This window comes from Notothenia rossii (assembly GCF_949606895.1).
Source record: "Notothenia rossii genome assembly, chromosome: 7".
Classification (NCBI taxonomy): Eukaryota; Metazoa; Chordata; class Actinopteri; order Perciformes; family Nototheniidae; genus Notothenia; species Notothenia rossii.
The window spans coordinates 1,843,079-1,865,578 of NC_136905.1; the positions used below are offsets into that span (position 1 = coordinate 1,843,079).

Sequence of the window (22,500 nt, forward strand, 5' to 3'; positions counted from 1 at the left end):
CCAGTGGCCCCCCCAGTCAAATTGGTCTAGAACCGCCACTGGAGGGAAGATGTATAATTTATGAGCCGTCGGCCAATCAAAGGGCTGTCATCATGCAGGGGGCGGGGCCCTCGGAGCGGAGAGTCGACGATTAGGAGTTGAATAAAGAAATAAAACTATGAATGATAAATAGACGCGAGACACGAGCCAGAGAACGTTGAGTTCCTGCTAACCTCATCAGGTCACATGAGCTCATCACATCGTTCTTGCAGATTATTTTTATATTTCAAATATCTGTAGACTTGGACAGGGACGTGGGAAGGGGGGGTGCTGAGGGTGCTGCAGCACCCCCATCTGTTGGCGGAGAGTTGTAACTGCAACGCCAAAAGGTTAACTAAACAAATCAATACAAAAGTTTTATTTGAGTTAGCATTTTAGTGTAAGCAGTCTATAAATAATATAGATAATGCGGTGTGTGTGTGTGTGTGTGTGTGTGTGTGTGTGTGTGTGTGTGTGTGTGTGTGTGTGTGTGTGTGTTTCACAGGTCGATGCTGCCATTTAGTGAAGAAAACTGATGTTTGCTGCTCACAGACGAACCCCCTCCCCATCATATCAGAATATTATATTCACTCTTCGTGCTCCAGTGTGACTCTTCCTCTCCTTCCTGCTGCTCTATCATTATCATCACCATATTTTATTCAACATGCTCCTTAGATAACTTTTTATTTTATTTGTTTTAATTATTTTCTCCTCATAGTATTGTGAAACAATATAGATATAAATTAAATGTATTATTATTATAATTATTATGTAATAAACAAGAACACTGGTTTGGAGTCCAGACGTGCAAACCAGTGTGACAGTGGGGGGGCCGGGCCTTGTTTAAGAGGCCGTTAGTGGAGGGGAAGAAACTATTCAGGTGGCGAGAGGTTTTGGTCCCGATGGAGCGCAGCCTCCTGCCAGAGGGGAGGGGGGTGAACAGTTTGTGTCCAGGGTGGGAGGGGTCGGCCACTATCTTCTCTGCCAACACGTTCTCATTCCCAACCCTTCACATGTTGACGGTCAGTCAGGGCCCCTCCCCGTCACTCTATGACGGACAGGGTATCCCTTGAGAGTCAGTTTTCAACGGGCAGGGCGTCCCATAGACCAGGGGTTCCCAACCTTTTTCACCCAGGGCCCCCCCAAATGACTCCTGTTGGAATTTGCGACCCCCCAAAACTTTGAAACTTTAATTATCGCTGTTGCCGATCTGCCCCCCTGCCCGATCTGTACTGCGCATGTGCGAGATGGTCTGCCATACTGGACAACTACGTACAGCAACCCAACTAGGACACTTGACACGGTGGCGTTTGGCAAAGCACAAAAAGAAAACTAAAAAAAACGAGAGATGAGTTATTGTTATTACAACGTGACTTCACTATTATTTAACAACTCTTTTTATTGGGTTCTTTTATTTGGGGTTAAGTACATTGTCAGAATAAGTGAGAAATGGATTTAACTTCTGTTTGGCAGAGATCATACTGAATACATATTTACTGTGAATGTATGCAAAAATGTATGGCATATAGCTGTCTAACAGAAGTTAAATCCAAACGCCACTGTGTGAAGTGTCCTATTAGAGTTGCCGTATGTAGTTGTCCAGTATGGCGGACCATCTCGCAGATGCACAGTAGAGATCGGGCAGGGGGGCAGATCGGGTAGTGACAGCCGTGCCTGGTAACAGCGGTTACTCCCTCGCCCCCCCCCACCCCCCCCCCACACACACACACACACACACACGGCAACACGGCAACAGGGGTAATTACATTTTAAAAGTCTAAAAAATGCTACAACTACTGTCAAAAACTGGATGAATGTGAAGTATTTCGTCAAAGTAGGATGAAAGCGTAATTAAGGAGCACTATTGGAGTGACTTTGATGGTTATTGGACTCAGGATTAATTCATTTGGATGCCCGCTGTATGAAGAAATTAAAGGGACGGCGCAAGTGGAAACAATTCACAAAGGGATTCAACTGTTTAAAACACTTGCTCAAAGTAAACTGGATTTTGGCGATGTGTTTATGTGGATTCAAAAATCGTAAATAATCTACAAAAGGGAGGAGACCGATCTGATCGGAGCAACTGTGACAAATTATCCAACTGAAACCGACACTTTACGCGCAGAAGAAACATTTCTATTAAAGAAAAAATGATACATTTCTGTCTTTGTATGCTTTTATTCGCTACTAACTTGCAAAAGTATGCATCATAATTATTTAAAATGTCGAAGAACAGAACACTTCAAAAGAATAGACTATGTCTAATAAAAAAAATGGTAATATGGTGGCATAGGCCTGTATAAAACAAAAATGAATAACTGGCATATTAAGCAGGTAAATCAAATGCTTGTCTGCCATGGAACAGGTAGCAGAGAGAAGACAAGGTTCAAGTAGGTTCATTAATGTGAACCTTGGGCTTGCACGCCCGCAGCCAGGGATGGAATGTCCGGTGTAATGTGAGTGACAGCCAGTCTAAAGTCGTTGTGAACGTCCAGTGTGTTGCGTGCTTTTGTTTTGATGGCAACAAGTGCGCTGAAGGCTGTTTCTGATAGATATGTCGTACTGAATGGGAGTATAATCCTGGTCGTGGCATGCAGTGTGAGCTTTGGAGCGAGGCTCGGTCCTTTGACAATCCAAAACTTTTTAAATCCTTTTTCCTGGAAGTATTTCTTTGACAGCGAGTCAGCTTGGATGTCGGTGAGCTCATCTTCGCAATCCAGGTATTCCACATCCTCAACTTTGGCAATAAAGGGATCTAAAACCCACAATTCCTTGGAGACATACTCGTCTATGTCAGCGAACCGTGATTGCATTTCCGTTTACAGTGCGTTCATATGGCGGATGAACTCACGACGTACAGACACAGGCACCGTTTCAGGATTGTTTTGGGATTGTTTCAGCAGGAGTGGAAACTGTTGCAGCTCCCCCCTCTCCATTTTCCCGACCCTGTACTCCAGTTTGCGCACAAATGCATCGAGCGCCTCTTTACATTGGAGAATGTTGGACTCCATGCCTTGCAGACGCTTGTTTGTTTCATTGTAGAGACCGAAGATGTCGGCCAGGTATGCTGTTTTAATCCAGAATGACTCAGTCACTTGCTCTAACAGTGCGCGGTTACGAGTTTGTAGAAACTCTTCAATTTTTTCCTTCAGTTCTACAAAGCGTGCCAGCACTCGGCCACGTGAGAGCCAGCGCACCTCGGTGTGCAGGAGGAGGGTTTGGCGCGCTTCATCCTCGCACAAGTCTGCGAATAGACGCTTGTTGGTGGGGCGACCTTTGATGAAATTGACTATTTTAACAACAGTTGAGAGTGTTTCGCTGAGGTCTTCTGACAGTTTCTTGCTGGCCAGGGCCTGGCGATGTATCACACAGTGAAATATTGTGCAGTGTGGGGCCTTTTCTTTCAAGCGACTGTTAAATCCCTCGTTTTCCCCATCATTGAGGCAGCTCCGTCTGTGCAACATGCAACTAAATTCTCATCGGAAAGATTGTGGGATGAGAGGTAAGAATCCACTGCAGTAAAATGTCCTCACCCCGGGTGGTATTGGTAAGGTTGACTGACATAAGAATGTCCTGCTTCAAATCTTCCCCATCGATATATTGCACATAAACGATCAGCACAGCCTCGTCTGCTACAGTTGTGGTTTCATCAAGTTGTATGGCAAATGGCCCCTTTCCAAGCTTTTCGAGCAGCTGCAGCTCGCAGTTACTTGTCATCTTGTCAATTCTGTCTTTCAACGTGTTGTTTGACAGTGGTACAGTTTTTAGCTTCTCCGCCACCTGCGGGCCGCACTGTTTCTCAGCCATCTTAATGCAAGCTGGCTTAATGAGCTGCTCGCCAATGTTGTGCGGTTTCTTTGCCTTTGCTATTAAAAGTGCACATTCAAAAGAGGCCTCGCTGCCAGCCCTAACAAATGCTGTTCTAATATCCATTGGCTTGTTTGCCTTTGCAAGGTGTTGTTTCTTTATGAACAAGTCCCGATCACGCCCGACAGTTTCTGGGTGCATGGTCTGTTGGTGTCTCTTCATTTTGCTGGGTTTCATGCTTTCGTTGGCTAGCTTCTCTCTGCATATCACACACTCTGGGCGGGTTTTGTCCGTTCCCTCCATGAAACCGAAGATAAGATAGCTCTCTAGGTAGGTCCTCATTTTTTCTTTTTGTTTGCAGATGACCTGTCATCTCCTTTACGTTTTTCTGACATTTTTAGACAAAAATATTCACCTTATGAAGTCGGTCGCTAGCTAGCAAGCGCAGAAAACTGTTATTATTATGAAAGCTGACACAGTAACGTCAATGTTGGCGCGAATTGGAGGAGTATCAGATGAATTTTTAGAATTTTTTATTTTAATTAATCCATTAATTTCTATATTTTATTGTAATGTAGAGACAAGGCTTTTAGCGACAATCATGTATTGTGTTACAATATGTAAAAAAAAATGATATGTACATTTTTATTTATTTTATTCTAAATATGATATTAGGCCTCAAATCATCTGAGGCCTGGCGCCCTCCTGCGATCTTTGGCGACCCCCCAAGGGGGTCGCGCCCCCCAGGTTGGGAACCACTGCCATAGACCTTCATAGACCTCCCATAGCGTTGATAATAGAAGCCATGAGAACGCTCCCGACGGTCGGTTGTTATTGTCAACATTAATATAATAATTATTTATTTTTTAATAGTTACACTCAATTTCGCCGATTTTCTTGTTGCCGGAAAACACAATCATTTACAAACTCTTCAACTACAACCCTAATTATATTTAAAAACATTTTAGAAGTCCTCACAAAATACTTTAACGTAAATTAAAATGTAAATAATAATAATAAATGGGATTTATATAGCGCTTTTCTAGACCCAAAGACGCTTTACATTATGAGTCAGGTCGACAAACAAAACAAGAACAAAAACACAAACAAAAACAAAAACAAAAAGAGAAAAGCAGTCAGGAGGATGTTGGTTCAGAGGGGGGAGGGGCGGGTTTAAGGATAAGCAGAGTTGAAGAGGTGGGTTTTGAGACGGGACTGGAACAGGGTGAGGGAATCCGACTCACGGAGGTCTTGGGGGAGGGAGTTCCAGAGCTTCGGGGCTGCCACAGAGAAGGCTCTGTCCCCAAAGCTCCGGAGTTTGGCCTTGGGGATTGAGAGCAAACCGGCTGAGGTGGATCTGAGGGACTGGGGTGGTTGGTAGAGGATGAGGAGGTCAGTGAGGTAGGGGGGGGGGGGCAGATGGTGGAGGGCTTTATAGGTGAGGACCAGGAGTTTGTAGTGAATGCGGTGTGAGACGGGAAGCCAGTGGAGTTCTTTGAGGACCGGGGTGATGTGATGCCATGATTTGGTGTGGGTGAGGAGTCTGGCGGCTGCGTTCTGGACACGCTGGAGTCTGTTGAGGGAGGTGCAGCTGATGCCGAAGAGGAGTGAGTTGCAATAGTCAAGGCGGGAAGAGATGAAGGTGTGAATGAGTCGCTCAGCTGCGGGGCGGGTGAGAGAGGGAAGGAGTTTGGCGATATTGCGGAGGTGGAAAAATGAGGTTTTTACAACTTGGCGGATGTGGGGGTCGAGGGAGAGGGTGGGGTCGAATATCACGCCAAGGTTGCGTGCCTGGGTGGAGGGGGAAACAGGGGTGCCATCGATGGTGGGTGTCAGGTTGGGGGTTTTGCTGAGGGTGGATTTGGAGCCGATGAGGAGGAGTTCAGTTTTATTGCTGTTGAGTTTGAGGAAGGGATGTGTGTAATGTGGTGATTGACATTATTCACCCACGGATCTATGGGTTAGGGTATTGTTCCGCACGGACATTTTAGTTAACCGGACTTCCTGTTGATGTGAAATCTGAAAACATTTTTTTTTAAATAAAATAATACTTTATTCCAAGTGTGCTTGCTTTTCTCTTTGGAGGTCATCACATAACAGCATTGTAATACACGGTTAGGCTGCATTAAATATGACATATCTGCCGTAGTTCTCTATTTATAGAGCCCTGATGAGAAGACTTCTAGACAAACAGGAAGAACTGCCGCCGAAACTGAATATTTGACGTGGATCATAAATATATCAGCAATTAAACAAAATCTTCAATTTCTCTTCACAATATAAGTCTCCTTGCAGGATCAACACTAATTCGGCTGACTTTTATATTTGATCCAATCGGTATATTGGTATATTTACACCATAAAGGTGCACAGCTGATAGAAAGGGACACCTGGTGGTTAAAGTACGGGTTAAAGCACTGGGGGACTTCAACTTAACTGATTGTGGGGAGGGGGGGGGGGACACACCCCATAGTTCAGGGGTCTGCAACCCGCGGCTCCGGAGCCCTCTACTCTGACTCCCTTGAGCTTAGACAAAAATAAAAAGGAAATATTTGTACGACTATTTATATTTTGTTGCACGGTTGAAAATGTTTCGTATCTTGTATTTTGAGGTGATACTGTGACACATTTATAAAAATAAAAACGGTTTTAATTAGGTCAACTATCATCCTGCTACGGTCCCGCGCCAGCGCCTTTTCTTGCAGGTGAATAACCTGACCCCCGGCTCGATGAGCGAACTGGATAAATCAAAGAAAAATAAAAGTATGGGAGGAACACAGGATCATTCTGCGTGGTCAGAGTTATCTGCTTTCACAGCAAACAATGCTGGTTTACCGGTATGTTTGAGATGTGGAGAGAAGTGGAGAGAAGTGGTCAAAGGTGCTGCAGCCTTTACGTATCGAGGAACAACACGGGAGAGGAAGACAGCTGACGATCTTCAGTCATAATCCAATCAGTAAACTCTTTTTAGGGTGCAGCTATATGTTTTATTTATTTCAAAGTGGGCCCGTTTTAAATGTGCAGAAGACTCCCCAAGTATTTAAAGTGTTTAGTGTTTACATTTTAAAGTAGTGTGAATTTGTATTCTCCTTATAAGAGTTCTTTCTTTATTATTAGAGGTAGCCTACACCGTTTTCTTTAATGTAATAAATAATACATGCAAACAAACTGTAGTTTGTGTCTATCAAATAACCATATATATACAATGTTATAGGCTATCAAATCAAATATGTTTTGTGGCTCCAGACAAAAATTGGTGGAAAAGGGGGTAAAATGGCTCTTTTGGTCAAAAAGGTTGCAGACCCCTGCCATAGTTTATGGGCGCTGTACGCTATGTATACTTTATTGATCCCAAATTGGGAAATTGTTTTGTTATCAAATCGTTAATAGTATAAATATATTTGTTTTCTTCCCCCCAATTTCCGGCGCCCCCCATGGATGGATGCGCCCTTAGCATTCGCCTGCCTATGCCAAGAGCCGGCCCTGTTTGACTCAGAGATTATTTTAATACTAACCTGTTATATCTAAAGCCTTGAGGTTCAGTTCTCACACAGAAACAAAGCAAACACAGTATTTTCCAACCAGGAGAAACGATTTTGAAATCAGCTCACTCTCAGAGTTTCATGGATTATTAAAGAAGTTTTATTATTTTTTGGTACATAGCAAATAACAGCATTTATTACAGTGATGTTGAACATCGTCATGATTTCTGGAGGATTCTGCTGTGTTCAGAATTTAAGACGATTTGCTTCATCGTAATCTGTGGAAAACGAATTTGGTCAAAACTCTTAATGATAAAATCTAGTAGAATTTGTGATGCAATAAATTGAACTACTAACTAAAACATGTGTTAAAAAAAAGCAACATTCTTCATAACAACCTCAAGCTAATTCTTAAGAAATAATGATCAATATTTTTGCTAAAATCTTAATTGGCAAAAGCTAAATTCTTCAGAAATGCCAAAAAAGTCTCAACAAAATCAATCAAAACTCTTATTAGGCAAAACATTTCTCGGTTCCAAAATCACAACTTGTTTACGGACAATGTTAACATTTTAATTACGAAATAATTAGTCTAAAAGCCTAAATCACAAAAATAATCTGAATTCTATGAAAAAAGTCAAATTCTAAAGAAATGTAAATGTTTCACAAAAGTAAAAAGTAATGATTACATATTATTGATCATCTTGTGAAATAAGTTCAATCCTCAATAATAACAAATAAAGCACATTTCTTGAACACATAACAAAGCACCTTTTAAAAAGGAAACTTCCACAAAATGATGTACATTTTTAATTACAAGATGTTTGTATTTAATATCTTATGAATTTGGGAATGCTCTCCAATAGGTGGAGTTCTTAAAAACAGCTCAATTACTACAAAATACAGAAAATACCATCAAAATATAATTAAAATTCATATAAAGTAAGAAAAATACTGAACGGTTGAAAGTGATTACAAACTGAGCTCAGTACCTGTGAAATAAGAATATTAAAGAAAAGTTAAAATCTTATACATTTTGGCAAATTACAAATATAATCGGATTTCTCTAAAAAAGCTTTTTTTTTTTTACAAAATACAAACAATCTCTTCAGACCAAAATCAAGCTAAATTATTCTAAAATAACATTTTTCAATAAAAAAAAAACATCAGCATTATTATGAAAAAATAAGTGTTTGGACTATTTACTTTTGTTCAATTCCTATTTGTATATTGTTCATCTAAATCTGGTCCTGCTGCTGAAATGACCCATGTGACCCACAAGGGGATCAAATATCCTGTCTCGCTGATCAGATGAATTGTTGTGAAAAACCTCAGGTTTTAAAAACTGTACTTTGTCTTATTTGTTGATTGAATATAAAAAAACCTTGTTGTGCTCGAGGTCTACAAATCCAACACTAGGTGGCGCTGTAACGCGTTCCTCCTGTTATCTCAGGAATCACTTCATTAGATTCAAACATTGGGTTTTGAAACACTGTTTTTAGAGGATATGTGAACATTAATATATGGCATTAATTGGCCAACTTTGTTCCTGAGCAGCCTGGGTTGGTGTGTCTGTGGTTTCAAACTGCACCGAGTTTTCTAAATAAAACTAACTTGTGATGTTTTTTAAAGATCTTCCTTTTAAGTGGGAACCAATGGGCTTGGAGCTGACAGGAAGTCAGGACACAGGAGGCACTCACACATTGCTGGTGACTTTCAGATTGAAAGCTATATTTTCTAACGTTGGTTAAAATCTGTAAGAGCTGATAAACCCATGTGTGTGAGACGAGCTCCTTGGAGCTGCTACTCCGCTCCCTGAGCTCCTTCCTCTTCTGCAGGAACACCCAGGTAATCCAGCTCAATGTCCTCCTGTTGGCTCGGCCTCCGCCCCCTGGTGGCCTGGAGAGACATGACAGCACACAGTGAGACTTCCTGCATCACTCCTGTTCAATAACACACACTGTGGGCCTTTCCTAATTCTCTAATTTCCCCTCCTCGACTCATCGACTCCTCGACTCCTTGGTCCTCCGGTAGTGACCCGGAAATGGACTTCAGCGCGCCATGTTGAAGGACATCTCATTTCTCTAAATGCACTTCGGGGACCGAGCATCAAGCATCGAGGAGGCTCTCTGGAGGAGCTATAACCGAGGAGACACCGATGGGTCCTCCACGGCTCCTCCGCGGATGCATTTCCGGGAAGGGTGGAGGCGTGACGCACGACCGGACTTATCTCAGCCAATCACAGCTCTGCATGCATCCCCTGGATATTATTTTATTAAGTGCTTTCGTCGCGGCGCGATGTTTCCATTGAGAACAGCTGTGAGGTCCGTGCAGAAAGCAGAGCAGTGTGTATAATATATATCACTCAGTATAACAGGCCTACTCTCTGTATTTGCTTTAGTTTAGTAGATATCTACAAACAAAGAGTCGATATTTTTCTAAAACCATTTAGTGCTTCACATAATAAAATACACAACGGCTATAGCCTGATTATGCTTTAGGAGCTAGGTGTGTGTGTGGTACAGTGTGTAGGTGTGTGTGTTGAACATTGTGTAGGTGTGTTTGTTGTACAGTGCGTAGATCCGGCGGACAGACAGGTCTCAGTTGGTTTGGTGTCCTATGCTTACTTTTAATACTTGTAAATATAACTTTTGGCCCGTAATTTAATTTCCTCATTGTAGCAGCCAGAGAGGGGGGGGGGAATATCCAGTCTCTGATTGTGTTATGTTATTATGCTGTGAGTGCTCTCATATTTGATTTGTTTGATTCTGAAATTGTATATATTTATATAAATATATTTATATATATTTATATATACATATATGTGTGTGTATATATGTCCACATATGTAGCCTGATATTGTGCCATTATACCGCACTGTGAATGAATCAAAGTCAATATATAAGTCGACATGAACACATCTATCCATCAGACAGAGGGCTGCTGTGGGACTCCTGTCATCATTAACTTGTTAAGCCTGTTTTTCAGGTCTCAGGCTCGAAAATGACATGACATAAAAAACTGTAAATTATTGTCCGTCCAAAAGATTATTTTTTACTTATAGTGAAAACTACCCTTGGATGATGGGTTAGTAGACTAAAAGCTTTAGGAATCCAAAGTACAACATATAATAAGTACCCTGTATCAAGATTGATGCAAAACAAGTGATAGTTGACCTTTTTAGAGAGATTTAGCAAAACAAAAACACTTCTGGGGCCATTTGGGTGGATTTTCCATATCTCTGGCCCCCCTTGCTCGATTTTGACGAATGAAATCTTTTTCCGACCACTAGAGCCAATGGAATCAAAGGGGAACTTCCCCACACACACACATGGTAAAAAAAAAAAAGGTGGGGGCTTTGCGCATGCAAGTTTGCATCAGAGTGAACCTATCTCTCGCTCTGACATCTGGAAACGGAACAGCAGTTTTATTGTTTATGGATTATCAGAAATCATTTTGATCTTTTGACCAGACTACGACACCATGTTAGTGTTTTTAGCTACCTAGCGCCACATGTTTTGATGTCTGTTTTTGTTTATAAAGTCGCGAGTTCTAATCATTGAGTGATAATGTATGTACCCATCGATTCTGTGTCATCTCACGATGCAAATCGATGGATTGGATGTGCAGAAAGCATACATAATAAGGTTTTATGAGTGAGTTTTGGTGCGGTACGCTGTTAGCATTTTTCGCTCGTTGCTAATTCAGAGGCTCAGTGTTAGCGTTGTGGGGTTTATTTTGAAAGAAAAATTAAAATGATTAGTTAGATGAGTTTCTTCCCGTTACATATATATAAACCATTCATAGTTTATTAAATGTTAAGATACCCTCAGACACTGTTTCCAGCAAGATGTTGCGGGAGGGCCCCGGTGGGTCTCTCGGGATTAACAGGTTCACGAACGTCTCTTTAAAATGACCGCTCAGAGGAGAGGAGTTCTCATTTTTCTAACCGCCTGCTGCTTCCACTCCTCTCTCCTCGGTTCCCTTCCTCGCCTCATTCGCTCCATCTCCTGTGGGTGGGACTAAGACATGAGGATAGGAGTCTAGGAGGGAAAATTAGTGAAATGAGGCCCTGTTTCATTCAGTCAGTGGAACAACAACATGTTTCAGTACCTCATCATTCAGTCAGTGGAACAACAACATGTTTCAGTACCTCATCATTCAGTCAGTGGAACAACAACATGTTTCAGTACCTCATCATTCAGTCAGTGGAACAACAACATGTTTCAGTCCCTCATCATTCAGTCAGTGGAACAACAACATGTTTCAGTACCTCATCATTCAGTCAGTGGAACAACAACATGTTTCAGTCCCTCATCATTCAGTCAGTGGAACAACAACATGTTTCAGTACCTCATCATTCAGTCAGTGGAACAACAACAACATGTTTCAGTCCCTCATCATTCAGTCAGTGGAACAACAACATGTTTCAGTACCTTGCAGTAGAAGTAAAGTCCGACGATCACCAGCAGCTGAGTCAGCGGCAGGACGACGGCTCGGATGATAAAAGGTTCTGGATCTGATGGAACACAAGGAGAGCATCACATCAAGAGTCAGCAAACACACAGAGACCTGAACCCACTTCAGCATGGAGACTCCTCTCTACAGTTATATTACAATAAACTACATCTTCTTAAGATCTTCATTCAAGCCCAACCCTTTCTCCTGTTCATACCAGACAGTAGGACTGTAGGGAGAAGCTGCTAGCTGTATCTGTTGAACAGTCAGTACTCATGGCAATACTCCAATGTAAACTACAGCTGACTGGAGAAACACTAGTGTGGAAACAGATGCAGGGAAGATCAAATAAGAGAGATAAAAGACACAGAATGAAAGATGTAATGAAGCGATACGGCCTGCAGGAGGCGTGAGCAGTCCATCAGAGACCTGCTGACTTCTGGAGGGACTTCAGACTGTAAGATAACAGGCTTACAACATTTGTTTTAAAGGTGTCTGTTCTCTATAAACTGTTTATATAGGATCACTTATAAATCCCTGATCACAGCTGGGAACAGGAAGTCAGGTTCACTGGTTACCAGTAGCTGCCTGCTCCAGGGCTCTTGTACTGGTCTACCAGTGGTTCTACTGAAACTGGCTGATCTGAAGCTGATGTAGATGCAGGGCTCTTGCTGTTCTGGATTCATGTCTTCACGGTTCATTGCACTTATTGTACGTTGCTCTGGAAAGCTACATGTGATGTAAGGGTGTGACTGCTTCAGGGCTCACAGTAAAACACTCAGTCCTCACCAGCGCTCTCCTGGGGAGCATCACGCTCTGTCCTACAGTAAACTCTAACAGCTCACCTGTGACGTTGACGGAGAGCAGACGGCTCTCAGAGGAGAACTCCTGAGAAAAAGCAGAGACGTGATAAACACAGCTGTAGCTTCCCTGGTGGGCGGGCTCTGCAGCCGGGAACAGGAAGTGGGCCGTGTGATTGACAGCTGGCTCTGAGTTGGAGTTGTTTGCTGAGTTGATGGAGGTGAAGTTGAGCTGGAAGGAGCCTCCTGGGTACTGAGGCTGGATGGAGCAACTGATGGTGAAGGCGGAGCCTTTGAACACCTGGAACCCTTGCTGCTGGGCCCCGGAGACCCCGTACATCGAGGAGGACACAGAGATGTTGGGCTGAAACAGCAGATCTGTCAACACAGAGAGAGAGGGAGAGAGGAGGAGAGGGAGAGAGGGAGAGAGAGAGAGAGAGAGAGAACATATCACTGTATATATATATATATATATATATATATATATATATATATATATATATATATATATATATATATATCAACAATATATAACAATCTGAAATAAATGTTAATGTTGTTGATTATTTTGTATTGCACTCCGCTCTGCATCGGCCAAACAGCTCTCTGCACCCGCACTGCGAGGGGGACCCAAGTTCCCATCAGCAGAAACACGTGGGTTTGCTATCCTGGCTCCAAAATGGTGGAATGAGCTCCCCATTGAAATCAGGACAGCAGAAAGCTTACACATCTTCTTCAGACTGAAAACTCATCTCTTTGGACTCCACTTCCAGAGATAGAATTACTAACAAAGCACTTATATACTAATAAAGAGCTGGCTTATCTAAAGCCAGTTGAGTAACACTTGAAATGTTTGGCTCTATGAAACCTGATGTTCTTTTATGATTCTTTTTTCTTCAAGGTTGTATCTTGTTGGTCGAATGCACTTATTGTAAGTCGCTTTGGATAAAAGCATCAGGTGTTGTTTCGTTTAACTTTCATGCCAATAAAGCCCCTTTGAATTGAATTGAATTGAATTGAGAGAGAAAGAGAGAGAGAGAGAGAGAGAGGATTTAATTTTTTTAAAGACTCCTTTATTTACAACAACAATGAGCTTATTTAGCTAGACATTGAGAGAGATTTTTTTTCACGTAAAAACAGAGTTTAACCTGTTTAGCCCTGAGCCTGTTTTTCAGGTCTCAGGCTCGAAAATGACATTCCCAGAACAAATGACCATATCTTCCCTTCTAAAAGGGTTACATTAATAATCTTTTTTCTCAAAGTAATGATAAACCTGTGAGTTGGATGTGGAAAAGTCAGAATAAATATAGGTGTTTTTTATTTTAAAGAGAATTCAGATTGAACATAGTAAAAAACTGTAAATTATAGTGTCCGTCCAATAGGGATGTGCATCTCCATCACTGAGTCCGATGCGATGCGCATCTCGATACGTTGCCACGATACGATACATTAACGATACCTTTGAAACACCAGGCGATGCGATACGATACGATTCACCCCTGTTGCGATACAGTTCGATACGATTTGATTCAACATTATGCAATTCGGGGCGTCACGAGGCTAAAATAATGATACTTCAATTTGGTACGACAGAGGATTTTTGTTTTATTCCTCATATGCAGCAAATCATACATTAACAAAAAAGTGCTTTACATATTTGGTACTGCACATCCCATCATGCCGTTTATTTTTTTACCTTTAAAAGCTCTCCAGAGTACAATTGTATAACACCTCAGAGTTAAACAATGTAAGGATGCATTGCTCATGATTAACAATGTGCAAATAACAGCTACCATAGAGCAATGCCCATACAGCTGCCAGCCTGATGTGCTTAACACTCAGAGGCTAACACACCAGTGAGCAGAAAGCATTGGTTTCTATATGAACAATAAAGAATACAAATAACCTTTCACAAACAGGTATTTCATAACTGCTTACAGTAAGGAAGACATTTAAATTATTATTGGCCGTCACAGGCTGCTGTAAGCTAAACACCTCTCTCTGACAGAACACCTCACTGAGTGATTTAACTCATACGTCTCACTTTCAGGTTTCTCTTTTCAGCCGCAGACCCCACGTCGCCTCTTTATGTGCGTCGCTAAGTTCCTCGTACTACTTGTGTACTTTAAAGCGGCTCGGCATCGTTAACAATTTGCGAGTGATTTTTCAAGTTGACCGTCTGTAGTAATAGTGCCGCGCACATATACCATCAGGACGTTACTGATGGGGTGCGGCTGCGGAGTGATACTGTGTGTATGCAAGTCCGCATCTATGTATCATGGCTGTAGACCTGTTAAGTAATAAAGATACCTCATACAAAGGTCTACGGATACCTTATTACTCTCCATGACCTGCGGTCAACTATATAGCATAAAGGACTATTACACCGTCTTTCTTGAACAATCCGAAGTGTTGCCAAACGTTTGATTTGTAGGTATTTCTCGGTGCGCTGTGTTTCTCTTTCTCCTCAACTTCCGTGTGTGTTGATAACTGAGACTCTCGTTCTCCGTAGTGGCGAAGCAAATATCAAAGATCGTCTCTGCTGAGCGTTGACAAGATGAGGGGATTTTATATGAATGAATCGTTTTTTTACCGATGCAAAGACGCTACGCAATCGATGCATCGCGAGTTCAACCCGGTTCAACCCAAACTGTAGCCGATGTGCACTCTTTCAACCGGTGCACTCGCATCTTGAACGTTTATGCCGGTGCACCGATGCGAATCGGTGAATCTTAACATCTCTACCGTCCAAACATTATTTTGTACTTATAGTGAAAACTACCCTTGGATGATGGTAAGGTAGACTAAAGGCTTTAGGAATCCAAAGTACAACATATAAAAAGTACCCTGTATCAAGATTGATGCAAAACAAGTGACATTTGACCTTTTTAGAGAGGTTTAGCAAAAAGAACTCCACCTCTGAGGTGATTTGGGTGTAAAGGGGGGTTTTACCGTTTCTCTGGAACCCATTGGTTGATTTTGGTGATTGACCTCTCTTTCTGACCGTTAGAGCCAATGGAATCGAAGGGGAATCTTCCCACACACACAGATGGTAAAGAAAAAAGGTGGGGGCTTTGCGTATGCAGGTTTGCACCAGAGTGAACCTATCTCTCGCTCTGACATCTGGAAACCGAAAAGCAGGTTTATTGCTCATGGATTATCAGAAATCATTTCAAAGGGACACAGACACATTGAATTAACCTATGGATTAACTTCAGCAGCATTTTAATTGTTTGAATGCCATTGTTGCCAACATTTAATAGTTTATTAAATGTTAAGATGCCCTCAGACACTGTTTTAAAACTCCTCCATATCTCGCATCAGATAGTGAAATCAAAAATCCACACTCACTCTTGCTTTTACCAAGATATACACGTAGATCGACAGGTTTGCCTGCCCCAGCACCACAAATAAAAACAGTCTCTATAAAAACCTCCTCACAGTCTGAAAACATCGTTTTCAAAACATTAAAAAAAAGTTTCAGTCTGTGACAGTCCAGGTAGCAGAGAGTGATTGTCTCTTTGTCTCAGATAGAGATACTGACTAAGTAAGAGACAGATGATGTCATAAACAATGTCACTGATGGGCTTACCTGAGCAGATGAGATTCAGGAAGAAGGAAGAGGAAACTGATGCTGCACACTCCCTCAGAGCAGATCCAGACTGAAAACAGTCAGGGCTGATCTCCCACACAGATCTCTCTGAGGACTCATATCTCTGTACCACAGAAATAGCAGAGCCACAGTCAAGCTCTCTGCAGGGGACACCTGCTGTCTTCAGGGTCCAGGGATAGAGATACTCCACTGGCCTCCATTCTCCCTGAAGTTTCACCTCCAGTATTCCTGCACAGCGACTCTCTCCTCCCACCAGTCTGACCGGCTCTGCAGAGAAACAAGAGAGAGATCAGAGAGAGAATAAAGTGAGTTTGATGAGAACACAATGAACTAATCACAGCTCCTCTCTACCTGAGCAGGTGAGGCTAACAGCTGTGCCAGGTGGGCAGGTGTTTCTCTCTGAGGCTGAGCTACAGTCCAGGAGAGCAGACTCATGGCCTCCACACTGGAACTCTTTGGTCCCCATTGGAGCCTCCCCTTCTCCATAGAGCGCCCCCTGGAGGACTGAAGGAGCCCCACAGCCCAGCTGCCGGCAGACCACCTGAGCATCCTGCTGGTCAAAGTCAGCCTCACACACTGAGGACCAGGACGGGTTAGACGGGTCAGAGTTCACCTCCAGTCTGCCTGAGCACAGACCAGTCCCCCCCAGCAGCCTGACAGAGTCTGCAGAGGACAGAAGATCAAACAGAGGTCAAAGACACACCATCAAAGAGATGAAACTATATTTCAGATTCAAACTGGACTCAGTTTTATGTATTATCATATATAATAACCTAATACAAGTAAATGTAACAACTACTACAGTGCAACAAAACAGGAAGATTAAATGTGGTCTCTTAAACATAAGATCTCTAGCATCTAAAGCAATATTGGTAAATTATTTAATATCAGATTATAATATTGATATATGCTGTGTCACTGAAACTTGGTTGAGACATGAAGAATATGTCAGCATAAATGAGGCCACTCCACCCAGCCATATCAATACTCATATTGCCCGAGGCACGGGCCGAGGAGCTGGAGTTGCAGCAATCTTTGACTCAAGTTTGCTTATCAATACTAAACAAAAATTAAATGATACCTCATTTGAAAGCCTCGTTTTTAGTCTTACGCATCCGACCTGGAAAACTTTGCAGCCAATCTTATTTGTTACAGTGTACCGTGCACCAGGTCCTTATTCAGAATTCTTATCAGAATTCTCTGAGTTTTTATCAGCTTTGGTTCTTAAAACAGATAAAGTAATTATCGTAGGTGAGTTTAATATTCATGTTGACGATGATAAAAATAGCCTTACTGTTGCATTTAACTCTATATTAGATTCTGTTGGTTTCTGTCAGAGTGTAAATAAACCAACCCACTGCTATAATCACACTCTCGACCTTGTTCTGACTTATGGTATTGAAATCGAGCAACTATTAGTCGAACCGCATAATCCTGCTTTATCCGACCATTTCTTAGTAACTTTTGAAGTACTGTTACTAGACTACAAAGCATTAGCCAAAAGCTCCTGCAGCAGAAACCTATCTGTTAGTGCTATAGCCACATTTAAGGAAGAGATTCCACCAATACTTAACTCGATAGCATGTCTGCATGTAAGGGAGGAAACTTAAACAAAATGTACCATCCATCCATCCATCTTCTCCCACTTATCCGTGGTCGGGTAGCAGAGAGCCCCAAACATTATTTTCCCTGGCCACATCAACCAGCTCTGACTGGGGGATCCCAAGGTGCTCCCAGGCCAGCGAAGAGATATAATCCCTCCACCTGGTCCTAGGTCTACCCCTCGGTCCCTTCCCAGCTGGACGTGCCTGGAACACCTCCCTAGGGAGGCGCCCAGGTGGCATCCTAACTAGGTGCCCGAACCACCTCAACTGGCTCCTTTCGACGCGAAGGAGGAGCAGTTCAACTCCGAGTCTCTCCAGGATGACTGAACTTCTCACCTTATCCCTAAGGGAGACACCAGCCACCCTGCGGAGAAAACCCATCTCGGCCGCTTGTATCCGCAATCTCGTTCTTTCGGTCATGACCCATCCTTCATGACCATAGGTGAGGGTAGGAACGAACATGGCCCGGTAGACAGAGAGCTTTGCCTTCTGGCTCAGCTCTCTTTTCGTCACAACGGTGCGGTAAAGAGATTGCAGTACCGCTCCCGCTGCTCCGATTCTCCGACCCATCTCAGGCTCCATTGTTCCCTCACTCGAGAACAAGACCCCGAGATACTTGAACTCCTTCACTTGGGGTAAGGACTCATTCCCTACTTGGAGTGGACATTCCATCGGTTTCCTGCTGAGAACCATGGCCTCAGATTTGGAGGTGCTGATCCTCATCCCAGCCGCTTCACACTCGGTTGTGAACCGATCCAGTGAGTGCTGAAGGTCGCAGACCGATGAAGCCATCAGAACCACATCATCTGCAAAAAGTAGTGGTGCAATCCTTAGTCCACCGAACTTCAGACCCCCTCCCCCACGACTACGCCTCGAAATCCGATCCATGTATATTACAAACAGGATTGGTGACAAAGCGCAGCCCTGGCGGAGGCCAACCCTCACCTGAAATGGGTCCGACTTACTTCCGAGGACCCGGACACAGCTCTCGCTTTGGGAGTACAGAGATTGGATGGCCCTGAGTAGAGACCCCCTCACCCCATACTCCCGCAGCACCTCCCACAGTGACTCCCTGGGAACCCGGTCATACGCCTTCTCCAAGTCTACAAAACACATGTAGACCGGATAAGCGTACTCCCAGGCCCCCTCCAGGATCCTTGCGAGAGTAAAAAGCTGATCCGTCGTTCCACGACCAGGACGGAATCCGCATTGTTCCTCCTCAATCTGAGGTTCCACAATCGGCCTGACCCTCCTTTCGAGTACCTTAGAGTAAACTTTCCCGGGGAGGCTGAGTAGTGTGATGCCTCTGTAATTGGCACACACCCTCTGATCCCCCTTTTTGAAAAGGGGAACCAACACTCCGGTCTGCCACTCCTTCGGTACTGTTTCCAACTTCCACGCAACGTTGATGAGACGTGTCAACCATGACAGTCCCTCAACACCCAGAGCCTTCAGCATTTCTGGGCGGATCTCATCCACCCCCGGGGCTTTGCCACTGTGGAGTTGTTTGACGACCTCAGTGACCTCCCCCCGGGAGATTGGTGTTGATCCCCCGTCATACTCCAGCTCTGCCTCTAACATAGAGGGCGGAGTTGTCAGGTTCAGGAGTTCCTGAAAGTGCTCCTTCCAACGCCCCCTAACACTCCATCAGTTGAAGTCAACAACGTCCCATCCTTACTGTACACAGCTTGGATGGTTCCCTGCTTCCCCCTCCTGAGGTGTCGGACAGTTTTGCAGAACAACTTTGGTGCCGCCCGAAAGTCCTTTTCCATGTCTTCTCCGAACTTCTCCCACACCCGCTGCTTTGCCTCGGCCACGGTTGAGCCTGCTGCCCTTCGGGCCTGTTGGCACCTTGCAACTGCCTCAGTACTCCCCCGGGATAACATATCCCTGAAGGCCTCCTTCTTCAGTCGGACGGCTTCCCTGACCGGCGGTGTGAACCTACTGGACACCATACTCTGAACTACTGTTTGGTGCATAAGCACAGACAACAGTCAGAGTTCTCCCCCCCATAACCCACAGGATTAGGGAGGCGACCCTCTCGTCCACTGGAGTAAACTCCAACAAAGAAGCACCCAACTGGGGACTTGTGAGTATCCCCACACCCGTTCGGCGCCTCACACCTTGAGCAACTCCAGAGAATAATAGAGTCCCAACCCCTATCCAGAAGTAAGGTTCCAGAGCCGACGCTGTGCGTAGAGGTGAGCCCAACCAGATCCAACTGGTAACGCTCCACCTCCCACACAAGCTCCGACTCCTTCCCCCCCAGAGAGGTGATTGTAAAATATAGCACTAATTTACAGAGTCACAATGAGTGTTATATATTCCTCCTTCATCTGGGGGGGCTGCGGGACGCCCTACGTTGTGTTTGTGCCACGCTGCGACTATGTGAGCTATGTAGGCCAATCACAACAGGCAATTTTACGTTGGCCTGTTGTGATTGGATAGAACATCTTACACAACATAGGCCTGATTACGTCAATAAATGCTTCTTCTAATTATATGAATTTATACAATTTAACCTTATTTTTGCTCTTATTTTATTATCTAACTATATTTTCTCTCAGTCTTGTTGATGAATGAGTGGGTGGGCCTATAGACCCAGTAGCCCACCCACTACGCCCGGCTGCCCCATACATTGTTCATCATTTGTTATTTGGGTTTGTGAATTTTTAAATTGTAAAAACAAGAAAATGAAAACAAGAAATGAAAATATCATCGATGATGTCACTGATGATGTCACAGATGATGTCACTGATGGGTTTACCTGAGCAGGTGAGATTCAGGATGTCGTTAGAGGAATGTGATGCTGCACACTCCCTCAGAGCAGATCTAGACTGAACACAGTCAGAGCTGATCTCCCACACAGGTCTCTCTGAGGACTCCTTTCTCTGTACCACAGAAACAGTAGAGCCACAGTTGAGCTCTCCGCAGAGAACACGTGCTGCCTTCAGGGTCCAGGGAGAGAAATAGTCCACTGGTCTCCATTCTCCCTCTTGTTTCACCTCCAGAGTTCCTGCACAGCGACTCTCTCCTCCCACCAGCCTAACACCAGGCTCTGAAGAGAAACAAGAGAGTCATGTACCTTCATTGATATTAGCATATTTTAATCATTAATCATTTATTCTATTAATACTTCCGAGTTATAATCAGATCATTACCTCGAGCTCTCTATAAACCAGTGGGAAGTAACTAAGTACATATACTCAAGTACTGTAAGCACAGGTTTGAATTACTTTACTGGAGTATTTTTATAATACTACTACATCACATGTATTCACAAAATGAGTTTGAGGTTACTTGGCAGGTTCATATTAATAATAAAACAACACTTTAATGATGAAGTTATGGATAAAGATACCTGAGTATAACAAGTCATTAAAGTTATCTCCACCTTTACCAGCTGCTACATTTAAAGTGATGTTCACATGAATGGATCATTGATTATAGTCGTACTGTATGAGTCATATTAATGATGGTACTTTAAACATTATTTGATCCAATACTTTGACCTAAGTACATTTCAATACTTGTTTTCGTAACAGTATTTCTACACTGTGGTATCACTTCTTTTAATAAAGTATAACATCTGACTACTTTCCCCCACATCTATAAACTAATAGGACCTGAAACATGAAACATGAGATTAAGTAGAGCTAAAAAACAGTTCAATCAGAAAGCAACACTTAGAGATTAGTAGCATGTTTCTGTGTGGCACTGTCCTTTGAACCCTTTGGGGAACATGTGCAAAAATAAATAAAGATTCAGCCGATACCACGAAAGCACATGGCTACTTAACATGCAGAATGACGTAATTTTGCATGCTAAGTAGCCATGTGCTTTCTGGGGCTAAATCTTTATCAGTAAACCGATTTAACCGGTAAAAGTTCCTTCAAAATAAGAGTCCATAGGAAAATATTGGCGTACAAATATAATCACTTCTCTAAAAGGTAACTCATTTTAAATAAAGTTAGACATATTAAAGGTCATTTACAATAATAATAATAATAATAATAATAATATTAATATTAATATTAATATTAGTAATAAGCTTTATATTTGTATAGCACCTATTACAAGAATTGTAGCCAAACTCGCTTCACAGCAGTTTAATAGACAGGTTAGTATAACATGACAGGATAAAAGCAATGTAGAGGAGCAGCTACATTTCAACACATATATCCACGAATATTAATACATGAAGACTTGTGACTCGGACTTGACTTGGACTCTTCTTAGGTGACTCGGACTTGGACTCGGACTCGAACACAGGTAATGATGACTCGGACTCGACTCGGACACCCCTTGGGTGACTCGGACTCGGACTCGACTACGACTCTCCCTTGGTGACTCGGACTCGGACTCGAAGAGTGGTGACTCGAGAGTGACTTGGACTCGTGAATTGTTGACTTGACTACAACACTGGCTAGTGGTGAAGTCTTTAAACTGCATCATGCTTTATGATAATGGTTGTTTACAGACTGTAATCACTTAAAGAGTAACAGGGTGAATAAACTGAGCACGTTACCTGTTGAGTTGAGTTCTCCTTCAGCCTGGAGTCCTGAGGAGAAATCAGAAGATAAGGTAAACAGAGTTTCCTATCATCTCAGGAACACGTCAGTGAACTCACTCTGGAGTCATTCCACCAGTTCACTCTAGCTGAGAAGAACACGTTCACACAGAGAAGTCACATATTCAGAGTTAAAGCAACCGTTCACT

General features: G+C 43.0%; 1 protein-coding gene across 1 annotated transcript in view; it reads right to left on the reverse strand.

The window, feature by feature from the left end:
- Positions 1–12,493: 12,493 nt before the first annotated feature.
- LOC307013480 (CD5 antigen-like) overlaps positions 12,494–22,500 on the reverse strand; it is a gene marked incomplete at both ends in the record, with an annotated part of 12,208 nt that continues 2,201 nt past the window's right edge. The window contains 5 exons of the mRNA XM_079640878.1: positions 12,494–12,942; positions 16,157–16,444; positions 16,529–16,840; positions 20,549–20,839; positions 22,310–22,342. Of these exons, the coding sequence (XP_079497004.1) occupies positions 12,494–12,942; positions 16,157–16,444; positions 16,529–16,840; positions 20,549–20,839; positions 22,310–22,342 (1,373 nt within the window). The remainder of the gene's footprint in view (positions 12,943–16,156; positions 16,445–16,528; positions 16,841–20,548; positions 20,840–22,309; positions 22,343–22,500) is intronic.